Source organism: Sturnus vulgaris, chromosome 7 (genome assembly GCF_052056855.1).
Source record: "Sturnus vulgaris isolate bStuVul1 chromosome 7, bStuVul1.hap1, whole genome shotgun sequence".
Lineage (NCBI taxonomy): Eukaryota > Metazoa > Chordata > Aves > Passeriformes > Sturnidae > Sturnus > Sturnus vulgaris.
The window spans coordinates 35,591,595-35,605,490 of NC_142249.1; the positions used below are offsets into that span (position 1 = coordinate 35,591,595).

Consider the following 13,896-nt stretch of genomic DNA (forward strand, 5'->3'; position numbering starts at 1 on the left):
GAAATTCTGATTTGTTTTTACCTGATATTTGTAATCACCACATTTTGAAGCAGCCAGATGATGTTTGTGTGTACGGTGGTGATGTGCTGTGGTATTTGTGAAGCTGTGGCAACAGGACATAGGTGAGAGCATTGCTAGTGTCCCAGGGACAGTTTTGTCATGTTTCTCCTGTTTGCTTTGGTGATTTTTGTCTTTCTTTGATGCAGAGAAAGACCATAATGGTACACTAGTTTACCAAGTTAGTGAATTTTGGTTTAAGATGGAAAGAAAGGGTCTGTTAGAGCTGGAAGCAAAAGGACCTTTTTATTCTCAACTTTTTTGAGAACTAAGTCCTTTGCATAATCCTGAATATCTTAGGGCCCTCAAGAGAATCTTTAGCCTGGCCTGGTAACTCCAGGAGTCTGTTCCTACCATCCACTGTTGAAATTTGTGTCAGTTTTAGTGACAATTTTTCATGTTACTGATGGAAATATGATGGACAAATGCTATCTTAGATATTCTAATTCTGATTTATATACAGAAAATTGTTAGCTGCTGTATGCAGTTGTGGATGGCTGTTTTCTAAATGAAATTGAGATTTGTGTCCTTTTAGAAAGCTTTTGTTTGGAGGATCTCCACTGGAAATTGTCACAAGCAATGCTTCAGTTAATTTATTTAAAATAACTTGAGGACAAAAAAATCAATATTGGACTATTTTGAGGTTTTATTTTGCTACTGCATCATCTGGCAGTAGCATGTAAATATAGATGGCATGACTTTATTTGATCTTATGTGTTGTCTATGGAGTGTTTTGAGTAGCAAGATAATTTTTTTTACGTTATCTGAACTTAAAATATTTATGTTCTCTTACTTCTGTACTGTTTCTAATATACCAAAATTAATCAATGCAGAGCTTAAAAGATTCTTGAAGATTTTCTTTGGTTAATTTACAGTTGGGTAATATAAAACAAATTTCCAATTTTATTTGAAAGTCTTTTAAAGCAACTGTGAACAGCTCAGGCTGTACTTGTACTTTATTGTGCTATAAAACCTCTGACCTTTAGCAAGCATCGACAGCCTCATAAGGAGAAAACCAATTATTTTTTCCCAAACTATTGATTTCCAATTGACACCAAAAAAAAAAAGCATATTGTTATTCTTCTTATTCCATTTTAAAGCCTTAACACTAGAAATGGGGCTTCAGAGAATGATGTAATAACAGATGATTCTTCTTCAGTTTTTAAGGAATGTTTTTAATAAGATAACTGTTGTTGTTTGATAGTTGAAAACAGATACTTTGGGTTTGGGCCTGTGATCTGCCTGACTTTATGACTTAAAGGTATTAAATAGATACATACAGATAAATATTATACAGATTACATGGTGATGCAGACTTGTGCTATGTGGTATTACAGTGTGCATTTCCTGGAATTCTCGAAAGCTTTCTAAAGGTATAGTTAAAAGTAAGTGAAAAATTTGTGTGAAAATAATCTGCAGGATATCAAAAGGAGCTGATAAAGGATGATGGGTGACTATGCAGCATGAACCAGGTGAGGAGATAACAAGGGCAGGTTTGGGGATTGCTGGAAGTTGTGGGAGGGTGCTGGTGTGGGCACATGGAAACGGAATTTTCTGAATATCAGCCCTAGAGATGGCTCAAGAGCCAGGAGGAGTTTTCTGCTGTCAGTTGGGTTTCTCTGAATGATGAAAGCTAAGCCAACAAAATCTTCGTCAGCATAGTTGTTTCTACAGAGCTTTTGCTGCTACAGCAATGTCATGTGAGAAGGGCATTCATTTTTCCCCTCCCAAGCCAACAGAACTATGCTAGCAAAAACTAAAGATATGTCATGCTGTATTTCATAAGCATTTCTAAATAGTTCTTTCCTCATGCCTTTGGACAGGCGTGTTCTTTGGGGGAGGAGAGGCTTAGCCATTCAACAGATGGATTTTCCACTAACCTAATGCTCTGCTCTCTCTGAGGTATGGCATTTTGGAAAGGTTAATGCTCTAATAGTGTTCAAGCTGAAATGGCTTTTGTCTGCCAACGTATGTTACCCTGTGCAGATGCTTGCCAGGAGACAATTATATAAAAAATAGTGTTCAGTGAACTGTTTTGAAGTCTCTCTGGGAAATTTTTTTCCTTCTCTCTAAATCTACCAAAAAAAAAAGTGAGAATAGATCCTAATAGAGCTACAACTTTAAATAGTATATAAACCATTTAAGATTATTTTGGTTACCTTAATGAGGGTGGCCTAACCACAGAGCTGTGTTTTATAATAACAGTATGTGAATGTTAGCCAGGCTGGTTTTCAATCCACCACAGACTGTTCAATGCTAGAACTGTCATTTCATCAGAAACTCTGCAACTTGGACTTTCATTGCTCTTCATGTTGGGTAGTAGCTCCTTTAGTCAAAACAAGGACTGTAGTGGAATTTTTTTTTTTCCTTAGGTAGTATCCTAGTAGGCCAAACATCTTCCTTTTCTAAATGGTGAAAAGAACAGTGCCTGTAGTCTGCCAGATGTAAGGTGCTTTCAGCTCATTATTAAAAGAACCCCTTTGTCATGTGCCACTGTAGCAGGAGCTACAGCCAGAGAACTGTTTCATTTTCCAGGAGGAAACCAAAGGTGTTTACTTCCTTTGATATAAGTGGTTCTGATCATTTATATCAAAAGTGAAGTGCAAGAAGGGAGCTAAGAGGAGAATGAAGGTGCTTTGTGCAGAATGGAACAGCTGAGCCTCCTGGGGACCAGAGTGCTCTGAAGAAGCATTGGGTAGTGGCAGAGTTTTTTTCAGGGTACATTTCAAATTTTATTTTTTGAGTTTGTGGATAACAGATGGCAACAAACTCCTGATTTACAGAGATATTTGAATACTGCAGTTTTCTTTCAATATATAGAATAAAAGACTGCTCTAGCGTTGTTCATCATGAAATGTCTTATTCTCATTTATGCAACTACATTCCTGTAGGAATGATCTTGTTATTCTTTGTTGCTGTCAGCTCAGTGTTTCCATTGCATTCAGGAATAAACTCACTGGAGAAGGTAAGGCAAGATTAAAGAGCCTTAGAGTATTGTTCAGAATTTAAAATATAAAAGGAGGGGGAGGGATAGTTGCTAATAATACACCTTGGCTTCTCACATGCCTATTCCTGTGAAAGGTGTCCTCTTTAAAAGCCTGTCAACTGTCTTATGAGCAGTGGTAGCGTCCTGGCTTAGGCCCTGAGGATGAAAAAGAAGGGCACTAAATTGCTTTTTAAGAGTGTTAGGTTGTATCATGCAAAATGTCCCAGTAAAGAAAATAAGGTATTTAAGAAGACTGGGGGCAAGATTCAGGTTTTGTTTCTGATGTTCAGTATTATTGTTGTCCAAATGACACCCTGTGTACTGAGGTGTGTGTGGGTCTGGAATGGGTGTTTGACAGGTGTGTTCTGGTGCTTTAAGGTTGTCTCTTTCCTTCCTTTCTCCAGGCTGTGCCAGTGAGGGGAGATGGGTGCTGGTGCCCTGGTGCAGCAGTGTCAGTCCCTGTGAGCTCAGCCCTGGCTGGAGGGAGGGAGGGAGTTTGAGCCTGTGCTCTGCTGCTGCTGGAGCAGCTCCTCTGACAGAGGGGCACGACAGGAAATAGGGGAGCAGATCACTTTTGTAAAATTGCAGCAAGATGAATTAGAGCAAAACCTGGGACAGCCTGTTATTGGGTTCACAGTTCGGGGGCTTTCCTTCTAAACTGGATGAAACTTTGTCGAGAAAGTCTGCAAATGGCTTCTGGTGCATTTGGTTCTATTTCTGTCCAGTTAATTTTTAATGATGTCTACACTTGGTAGTAGAACATAACATGTACAGACAGTGAGATGCATTCAGTCCCTAATTAATTTTTGAAGATGTAGAATAACTGTACATTACACTTCTGTGTTTTGATTTATCATACTCTTTCTTTGAAAATCTGATTACTAAGTACCTTGGTAAGTTGAATCAAATAAGAAGTATCTTCTAATGCTGATAGAGTAAATAGCATTTAGTTGTTAACTGATTAATGTAGAACTTCAAAATCTGTGTAAATAGCATCATCAAAAAAAGCATAAATCTTTAAGTGTATTTAAATCATTGCAGCATGGATTCACTTGTATGGCATTTCCCAGTGAGCAAGAATAGGGAATCTTTTAGATTCATGCTTCAAAAGGGAACCAATTTCTCATTTCTTTGTTTCTAATTTTTTTAATTATGATCAGACCTGCACAATATCAAGAGTTCAGTAGGCAGGCCAGGACTCTTTGCTCCCTAGTTGGTCATTTAATGGGTCTCAAACTTTACCCAAAAGATGGCATGGAAAAAGCAGGAATGTGTTGACTTTATTGGAAAAAGGGAACAGCTGCCTCTGCATAATTCCAGTTTATGCTTCTGATAATTGTACAAAGCTGCTTTGAATTTTTTGTTAAATGAATGGCAATCTTAATATCAGCTGCTACATTTTTAAAGGTGCTGTGTAGTATTTTTTAAGAGCCTGGGCCACTGAGGCATTAGTTATTAGGGAGAGCAAAATTGCAGAGCCTGGCTAATGGCTCTTGGATCATCCCTGAGCACAGCTTGGTCTATTTGTGGGCAGGAGAATTGTTGCTCCCTCTGGAATCCTCCCTTGCTCTCAAAGTCAGGATTTTCAAGGTTGTGTGGGGTTGCTTTATTTTGTTTCTTCTCCTTTCCTTTCCCTTATCACCTCGAGCACTTTCCTCCAGTCTTTTTCCCACCTCTGCCTTAACAAAAGTTTCCTGGGAGGGACTAATTTGTTCCAAATATAGATGTTTGTCAGGTTGTCCACCTTTTGTCTCAGGATTCATCTACAGGCTCTCAGTTACCAGATAATAAATTCATCTGCACCTTCTCATTGCTTTGAGTTGGGCCGGTGCTGTTGAAATGCCCTTACTGGAACTACTGGGGCAGAGCTGAAAGTCACCCCTGCAGAAAGAGCTGCTGCTGTTCCTGCTGGGGCTTTGTTCCTGCTGCCCAGAGCTCCCATGAATGTCCTGTGCACCCCCATAACTCGTTAGCCCAACAGAACCTGCCCTAGCCAAAGAGCTTCATGGTTCTGGGTCACTTCTCAAGGAATCACACCGTGGAAAAGTTTGGCAAACACCAGAGCTGGTGGAAAGGTGGAGGTGGGACCACACCTGGAGACCATGGGGCAGAGGCTGTAGGGAGCAGAAGGAAGAAGCAGGAGCTCCCCTTTATTAGTTCTCCCTTGATTTGGGTGTCTAAGACATCAGTCTGCCTTACCAAAATTAGTTATTACCAAGAGCTGTGTGTAGGTAGTGATCCACAGGGATTAAGCAGTAGCTGGATGCAGTAATCCTTTTAGTTATACCTATGGTTTTTAGTAAGATAATTTTGTTTGGTACCTTTCTGCTTAAGGTATGAATGTTTTCCTCTTTCATACTAACAAAGAAACATATGTAACTTTGAGTGTTTTCAGTTGGTGGGGAGAGTTCTAGTCACAGGAACCCTGAGGTTGTGATATTAATATAGATTTGTTTATATAATTGAGATGAAAAACAGCTGGAAAAAGCTCTTGTTGTGCAGGTCTCATGAATCTTCAAAGATCCTTTTTTCTAGGAAACGTCCTGACTTTTCTCAAAAAAGAATTAGGCACTTCCACATCCAAGAAAGGTTTGTACCACTGTTATGTCAAGGGTAAGGCACAACTTTTCCCACAGACTTGTAGGATTCATCCATTGGTTTTTCCACTTGAGCTGTGGAAGGAGTTGCTGTACAAAGCTGCTATAGAAGTTGTGGGAAGAGGCCAGTGTGTGTTGCTTGCAGCAATTCTTTTGATTTATCAGTCAACAGAAGCTTGTTTAAGAAACAAATTTTCATGTTAGCTTTCCATGGACCGTATGTCCATTTGCGTGTTGAACATAGATTTTTTTTTTTTTTTCACCCCCACCTTTCTAATCCAATTTTCTGCCCTGAATTTAATTGATTCAAGTTATTTTGACACCCATTCCTGGGGTCTTCTGACAACAATAACAACAATTAAAGAAAAAAATAACCTTCTGTCTTTTACCTTCTTTTTAAAAGAAAAAGAATGTATTTCTTCTGTCTGGGCAGTGCAGAGCTTCCTATCTCCATCTACACTGCCAAGAAGGAGTTGGAGCTCTTGATGCCTCTTAGAGAAATTGGATTGAGTAGATCCTATTCCCAGAAATATCTCTGCTCATTCTAAGTCAGTTTAGTGGGTTTACATAGGGTAATTTTAAAGTCAGAACCCAAAATGAGGGACCCAGTATGAAGATTCAGGAGGCTGCCATCATAAAACTCAGGAATGACTTTGCTTGATCTATTGGGGTTTTTTATAACTTATCCTCTAGGCTGTGCAAAAGAAAGCAGTAAGAGCACAGCACTGACCAACTTCCTGATCTGCTGACTGCAAAGCTCATGTCTGTGCAGTACTGGACATCCATCTCACAGCTGATGATAACACTTTTCCCTCTGAAAAGAGAGAGGAGCTGCATAGACCAAGTGGTGACCTGTGGGAAAGAGGATTACCAGACTTAAGGATGATTCTTGGGGTATAATGTTGCTAATATGATGAAGAAGAATGTACATTTCAGTACTGAGTATTTCGATGGGGACAGCAGTCCTGAGGGTGAAAAATATAGGTATGACATTTTATCCTCCAGTCTCACATGAAAGTACTTTTACTTCCTGTCTACTAAAGTAGGTGTCTATTTTTATTACCTATAAAAGATACTGGAATTATTACTAGCTTTTCTTTCATGAGACATGTTGTGAGCTGCTGAACTTTTAATTGCAAACCCAGGTAATACTCTGCCTCTAATATTTAGTCCTTTTAACTGTTTAGATTAATTTAGGGCAGAACCTTATTTGTCTCCCTCCTGTTAAAATCTGCAAATACTGTGTTGGTCTGTGTTGCAACCTAGTCTAAAGCCAGTGCTGGGATTTTGTTTCAATTAATCATTTTGCTTACCAGACCCCTTTTCTCCCCAAAGAACAGTCAGCTCCTAAGGACTGCCTTCCTGCTATTTTTTTCTCCTTTTACCTGTCCTACATGGGACACAAGAAATTAACATTCGACTGTGTGGGGAGGTGAAAGAGGTGGGATTCATAAGGATGGGCTGTGATTTGTTCCCCCACTCAGTCTGCAGCACATGAAATTTCTAAATTCCTTAAATCTTTTTTAATCCAGTCTGTGGAAATTTAGAAACTAGAACCATATTATCTCAGCTCTGAAAATTTGCTGAATTAGAGAAAACTTCAGGGACAGAATGTTATCCAAGTACTTAAACTCACAGCTGTGGATTACAAACACAAGGTTGCATTACCAAGCTCAATAAATCTATAGCTGGTATTATTAAAAAATAATCAGGTAAGCAAAGATTCATTTTTCTATTCAGTGTGTTTTGCTGCTAGTGTGAAGTACAGGGTTTGGCATTTACTCATAGATGCACATATGGTGATTCCAGTTGACTCAAAATAGCTCCATTCTATGAACTCAAAATTGAGATTTTTTTTTTTGTGTGAATTGGAGCTCTACAGCTTTTTCCTCAGTTCTGTCTCTTCGACTGTAGGATACATAACACCAAATCTGCAGGCTTTAAATCTGTCTGCAGGGAAAAATCTGTTCAGAACAAGTTATAAACTAATTTGCACTTAGTTTGTCTTAGGAAATATAAGGACTTTTCTTCTCTATCAGTTACCTGGATTGACCTAGGCAAGTGAGAATGTGTTTTGGTAACTGAGTATGTTGATATGTGTTTTTAAAATGGTGTTGCAAAGGGATAGGAGCTCTTAGTGTATTTGATAAAATTAAAGGAAAACTTGAAGATGTTGATTGTCATTACTATATTTGTAATTTGTGTAGGAAGTAGTAAATAAATTAGACTTACTTTGCAGTACTATATTTGCAACTGGACATAAATGTTTTGGGTTTTGTCTGTTGCTGTCTTCAGCCTGTAATGGTTTTTAACATTTATCTAAATACTCTACAAATCACATGTCAGACAACAAAGTGAAACAGCATCTCTATTCAAGTTTTGTTATTGTAAAGGTTCTGAGCTTCTTAAATTTTATATCAGCATCTGAATTGTCTGGAAAAGCCACCTCAACAGCCAAGCAATCTGGGATATTCTTTGTTGCCTTTTTGTATCTTTTTATTTCCAGTTTGTTCTTTCATCTATAATCCTTTCCCCTCCATTAGATTCAGTAAATACGATCTCTTACAGGCCTGAATCACAGCCCATCTTTTATCTTTCTTTTCCATGCTTTGCAGCAAATTTCAGTACTCCAGATGTCTGTAGTGCCTCATCTCTTACCAAACTGTGTTTCTTCAGCTCTGGAGCAGTGGTTGCAGCCAGGCTCTAATCTCCCCTGCGAGGGAGCAGGAGGCCCTGGAGGAGCTACACACCACGAGGTGTTCTCAGGGTTCCACTGCCTTTGCTCTCAGCACTCTGGCCTGGGCTTCAAATGTTTCCTTGGGGCTGCTGCTCTTATTTATTTCTCAAATATGTAACAGAGGGAAGATAGAAAATCATCAGCTTTGCAAAAATGTGTAAATCCTCATTCCAGGGCAGTTATTTTCTTGAATAAAGTAAAGCAGATGCCCAAAATAAGGCTGATGGGTTGTGCTCATAGATGATTAACTCCAACAAAGAGAAAAATGCTCTTCTGCTGACACATTTGTGAGCTTTCATGGCCTGTCACTCCTCCACACCTGCTGGGCTGCATATTTCAGACTCTTTGGGAAGATACCTGCCTGTTTATAGAAACAGAGTTTCAGGAATGCCAACAAAATGTTTATTATGACTGCTTGTTAACTCTGTAATACAGAAATGTCCTGGATGTCCAATGAAACTGTTACCGCCGCTAGATAGAGCGAACAGGATGGATATGACAAATGCTGATTTCTTCCTTTTTTTTTTTCCTTAAAATAACTATTTCAGCTTTTAAGTGTCATCATGTTCCTTCTCCCCTCCCACAGCAAATAAAAGTATAATGCATTTCATCTGTTGATTTTTTTTCAGGCATTGGAAAGGGATGTTCTTGCTGATTCAAGACCAAATAGTTCTGTCCAGGACTCTACACTGGGGATAAGGACATGGGACTCCTCCTGCCAGATTCCAGATGGTTCATCACAACTGACATCTTGGCTGACAACTGTGAAAAGAATCTTCGGATTATTCTATTTTATTTTTGTGGGAGACCACAATCCCCAAACTGTAGGACATATCAGGTACTAAATCAAACACTTAAGTTTTTCCATAACATTATTGGATTGTTATTTGTTTCTTTTGAAGGAGTTTAGGCATTTAGATCTTACTCTTTATTTCTTGTAGGAAGTGGAAAATCCTTGGTTTTACATCTTGCAGTAGCCGAGTAATGACAAGGAGTTGTTTCTTATTTCCTATGGAAAATCTGCGGTTTAATAGTCATCTTTATATAGTATTTTAAATTATTATTGTAAATTCTAATTGCTGATCATGGTTATTATCCTAATTACCAAATTGTTTCTTTTTCTTCTTTATTGTTTTTGAGAGTGCTTAATTTTATTAAGTCTAGTTTTGCTGCAGTTTGTAGGTAAGATAATTCCTGCATTCAGAACTTGTCCAGTCAACAAGGAAACTTAAAAAGTTCATGAAATTTATGGATGTTTGCACACTTGGGGCATTATGATTCATCTGTTTACGTTCAACCCTTTTAAAATAAATCTATATGTAATTATCTTTTCTTTGAGAAAATCTTGCCTTGTTTCTGTTGGAGCCTAGTTTGATTTGGAGTATCTGAATGTTCAGGTGTTTATTTTTAAAATGTGGAAGAGAAAATATGAGTGTTATCCAAGAGTGTAGCTCTTAATTCTTGTTTGTGTAGATGTCTGCTGTTACAGGCCACTGATAAATGTGGTTAAAAAGAAATCACTCCTAATAGAAGACAGGAAAAAGTATCATAGCGGGGGGAGTCCTTTTTGCAGCACAATCGTGTTTATTTTGGGTAGCTTTTTAGGTATGGGTGGCTTTTTAATTACTTTAAAATTACTCAGTAATTCACTTTTTCTTTGTCTTAAAGGTTCCATATTTCTTGTAGAATTTTTAAATAACCTTTTCTAATGAGGATGTCTGATATTCTTACTGTAAAAGATGAAACTGATGCAATGAAGGGTTCAGAAGCTGAATTCAAAGATACAGACACAGTTGAAAACCTAAAAAAATCAGGAAGTCAGGAACAGATTCAAGTGGAAAAGGATGAAAATTGTCCTGATAACAAAAACAATATGCCGGTAAGAAGCTTTTCACTTTATTTTTCATTAGTATATCCTGTTAAATATCGTGTATATCATGTGTCTCATTCTCCTTTCTCTTGATCCTCTTATGTTTCTTTGGTACAGTGAGGAAAACTTGGTTGGTTTAAGGGAAGCATATATGATGATTATTGCTTCCTCTCTCCTCCTTTGCCCCACTTCTCTGTTTACACTCACATAAATATGACTCAGTCATTTTTAATTCTTTGAAGGAGATGAGTGGTTTTGCTGGGAACCAGGCAATTTGCCCCTGTTTGTGTTTCCCTGAGTGCAGATGTGAAGTCTTTCCTTGTAGCAGAACAAGGAACAACCTCAGGCTGGCTTTTGCTGCTGCTAAATCCTGACAGAGTTTGCAGCTGGGCTCTGTGTGCTGAGTGTTGCTGCTTTTAACAAGGTGCTGCAGCTCAGCCAGGCCTGTCTGCCCTGGGCAGGAGTGCCCAGCCCAGGGCTCTTGAGCTTTTGCACTTTACATGTGGCTCAGGTGTAGATTTTCCAGCAGAGCTGTTCAGCATAAGGCTGAAGTAATCAGCTGTAGTTAATCCAAATCCCCAGGAGACAGAGGGATCCAGAGCTCCTGAGGCCAGCAGGTCTGCCCTGGGTCCTGCCCCAGCCACCTGCAGAATGAGCTGGGGAGCATCATCCTGCCTTGGTGGGCAGCAGATACTCCCTGCACCTTGCCTTCTCTGATCTTCACTGCTTGACAGCTTTGGTAGGTGTCTTTTAGGTAGGAAAGTTGAGGCAGTTCCTTGTGCCCACACTGAAAAGCTGAGGCATGTAAATGGATGGCTTTTGTAGGTGGGAGAAGTGAAGTATCTGTAAGGAAGTCGTGGCATCACATTTCAAGTGAGAAGGAGGCAAAGCAAATAGTGTGGAAGTACCTCGTGTCAATGGAGAACACACTGATAGGGAAGGGTTAGGAATTTGTGACAGCAGATTTTATACCTCTGAGATAGAGCTGTGGGACAAGAGAGCTGACTCCTGGCTAAGGCTGCTCAGCTGGTCACTGGGCTCATGGGAGGGGAGGAATTCAGGAAAGCAACTGAAAATTTCTAACCTACAAAACAGGCCAGATTTGTAAAAGGAAACACAGAAGTTTTTGTTTGGTAAAAGCTATAGTTGTCTATAGGAATTTTGTGTCTGTGGGTTAATACTAAATTTTTTTATAGAAATCCTGATTGGGATCTGAGGGATCTCTTGTGGGTTGCAAAAACAGGACAGTAGCTTATTAGATTCTTGTTATTGAGATTTGAGTAAAAGGTTCTTTGGGGAGTAGTTTTGTTCAAGACTAACAATTCAATATTCCACTGAGTGAAGTAAGCTTTATCTGCTGTGTTAAATTGCTTCCAGATAAATCTTGTAGACCACTGCAATAACAATAGTTTTACACTTTAATATCTGCTGGCTTTATTAAGGCTGGCATCAGTGTAAATAGATAATTTTATGGAAAAATAAATCCTTGAAATGAAATACTTCTGCTGTAACATGAGAAATAAATGCTGCTGAAAAGCTGGGAGATATTGCTGAGCTGGTATTTTCTTTAATTAATGCAATATTCTAGTAGTGAGCCTTAAAAATTCAACTATGGTTTAGTTATTTTCATACAGTTCAGTAATTTGGAAAAAATCTCATTCACATTTTCTCATTTAACAAATTTTAGTGTGGAAATGTCTATGAGACTCAAGTGGCAAATAAGAAATAAGCCTTCCTGCAAACAACTGCTGCTGTCTCATCGGAGTGCAGAGGAAGGAACCTGCCAGTGCTGCCAGAGGCTGTGGGTTGGCAGGGGGCTCATTGTTGGGTGCTTGTTCAGGAGCTGGTGGCTGAAATTATTATCTCACATCCACCAAATGAACTGGACACTGCCTAGGGAAGGCTGTTGGATAGAAACAGCTCTGCTGCCAGAGTGGTGTCCAGGAGTATCCATCAGCATCAGAACATTGCTGTTACATGAGCAGTTTAATTAAAAACTGAGGCTGAGGATGCAGACTTCCAGAGTGACAGGAAGACAGACACTTACCAAATGGAACCTGGCTGCTGTGAGCAAGCCCCTTGCAACAACTGAAATCAGCAAAAGTTAATGTCACTTGTACTGTGGAGGCTGCCAGTGCAAATATATGTCTTATATTTGAAGATTTCTCATTTAGAGCATGTTTTATGTTAAAATACAAAACAAAAATTTGGGGTTGTCCACAGTAAAAAAACCCTTGTAGAACAGTAGTAGTCAGCAAGGTTTTAACTAATGGATGGTTAAACAGTTTGATGACATTTCAGTGGACATAGTACTTGTCATTAAGTGCAGGTTAAATGTTACTGTGGTGGTGGGAAAAAGAGCAAAGAATTTGCTGAGAAACGTTAGAAAAGATTATCAGAAACTTCCTGGAATTTGTTGTGTACTTGTGTTTGTTTATTAACTGAATGCATCAGAGGATGAGTTGGGCTCTCCTCCCTGGTGGCAGAATAGGTTTGGTGCCTACTGACAAACTGCAGTGACGTTCCTCACTACAGTTATCACTTCACTTTTGACTTCTCCAAGGAAGAAACAGGAAATGATTTTTCCTCTGTCTAAACTTGACATGGATTGAATTGAGGCATGTTTCTGGAACTGCACAATTAAGAAACTGATGGTTATATTTTGAAATGTAACTGTGATTGTAAATTCCAGATTATTTGTAAGTTGTGCATTAATAACTGATTGTCTGCTGTTGGAGATACAATGTGAATGAGGAAAATACCTAATTAGAGTACATGGCCAGCAATCTCAATTTCTTTAATCAGTGCAAAAGTAGTGTTATAGATGCAGAGAACATTTCTAAACTGGAATATTTGCAGTGAGTTTCAAGTGTTGTTTAAATGGCACTGGAGACAAGAGGCACAGTTATGTAAAGTACTTTCACAGAAGTCATGTGCACCTCAGCACTATGGTAGGGTTTGTGATCAAAAGGGTTTTGTTTCACCAGTCACTGCTGTCTCCCACCTGTTCATTTTGTCCAGGCCAGGTGACAACAAATGAATTCAGACTTAGCTGGAATACAGGGTCTGTGTTTCCTCTGAGTGGTGAGACAGGTGATGTCATCCACTGCAAGGACAAAGCTGCAGGAAATACTGACTACAAATTAAAGATCCTGGATTTATCCTGTAAGATAGTCCTTTATGTTTATTATTAGGAAGACTTCTTTTTTAAAACCCAGAGAAGCCTCATGGGCATGAGTGCAGGGTTGTATGCATCTACTGTATGATAAAAGCAAGGCAAATGTTGTATTGAGTATAATTCTGATTTTGTTTTATGCTAATTAAGAGGATATCCTTGTCCTTTGGGGCAATTATATAATTTCTTTACTTAGCTACTTGGCATCTCTCTTCCTACAAGTATCTTCCTTCCATACTGGCACAAACCTTGAGCTTTTCTCTGTTTCACAGCTGAAGTTCTCTGAAGCCTTTCTTTGCCTCCTCCCCAGCTGTTTTGATCTTGTCCAGATTTACCTTTGTCTCTAAAGTATGTGATGTAATACTTTTGAATAGATAAATAATTGGGCAGATTGTCTTATTCTTGAGCTGCCTCCATGTCCAAGGGTGAAACTATTTTTCCATCAGTCATCCTCTTCTGTATCATGGAAAATTG

The 13,896-nt window shown here is 38.9% G+C and overlaps 1 protein-coding gene across 6 annotated transcripts in view; it reads left to right on the forward strand.

Annotated features, from left to right (window-relative positions):
- The first annotated feature begins 9,076 nt into the window (after positions 1 to 9,076).
- The window catches only part of R3HDM1 (R3H domain containing 1), a 50,003-nt gene continuing 45,183 nt past the window's right edge, over positions 9,077 to 13,896 (forward strand). For all 6 annotated transcript variants that reach the window (XM_014870812.2, XM_088168376.1, XM_088168381.1 and 3 more), the window contains exons 1-2: positions 9,077 to 9,215; positions 10,046 to 10,256. In XM_014870812.2, coding sequence (XP_014726298.2) covers positions 10,086 to 10,256 — 171 coding nt within the window. In that variant the 5' untranslated portion in view covers positions 9,077 to 9,215; positions 10,046 to 10,085. The remainder of the gene's footprint in view (positions 9,216 to 10,045; positions 10,257 to 13,896) is intronic.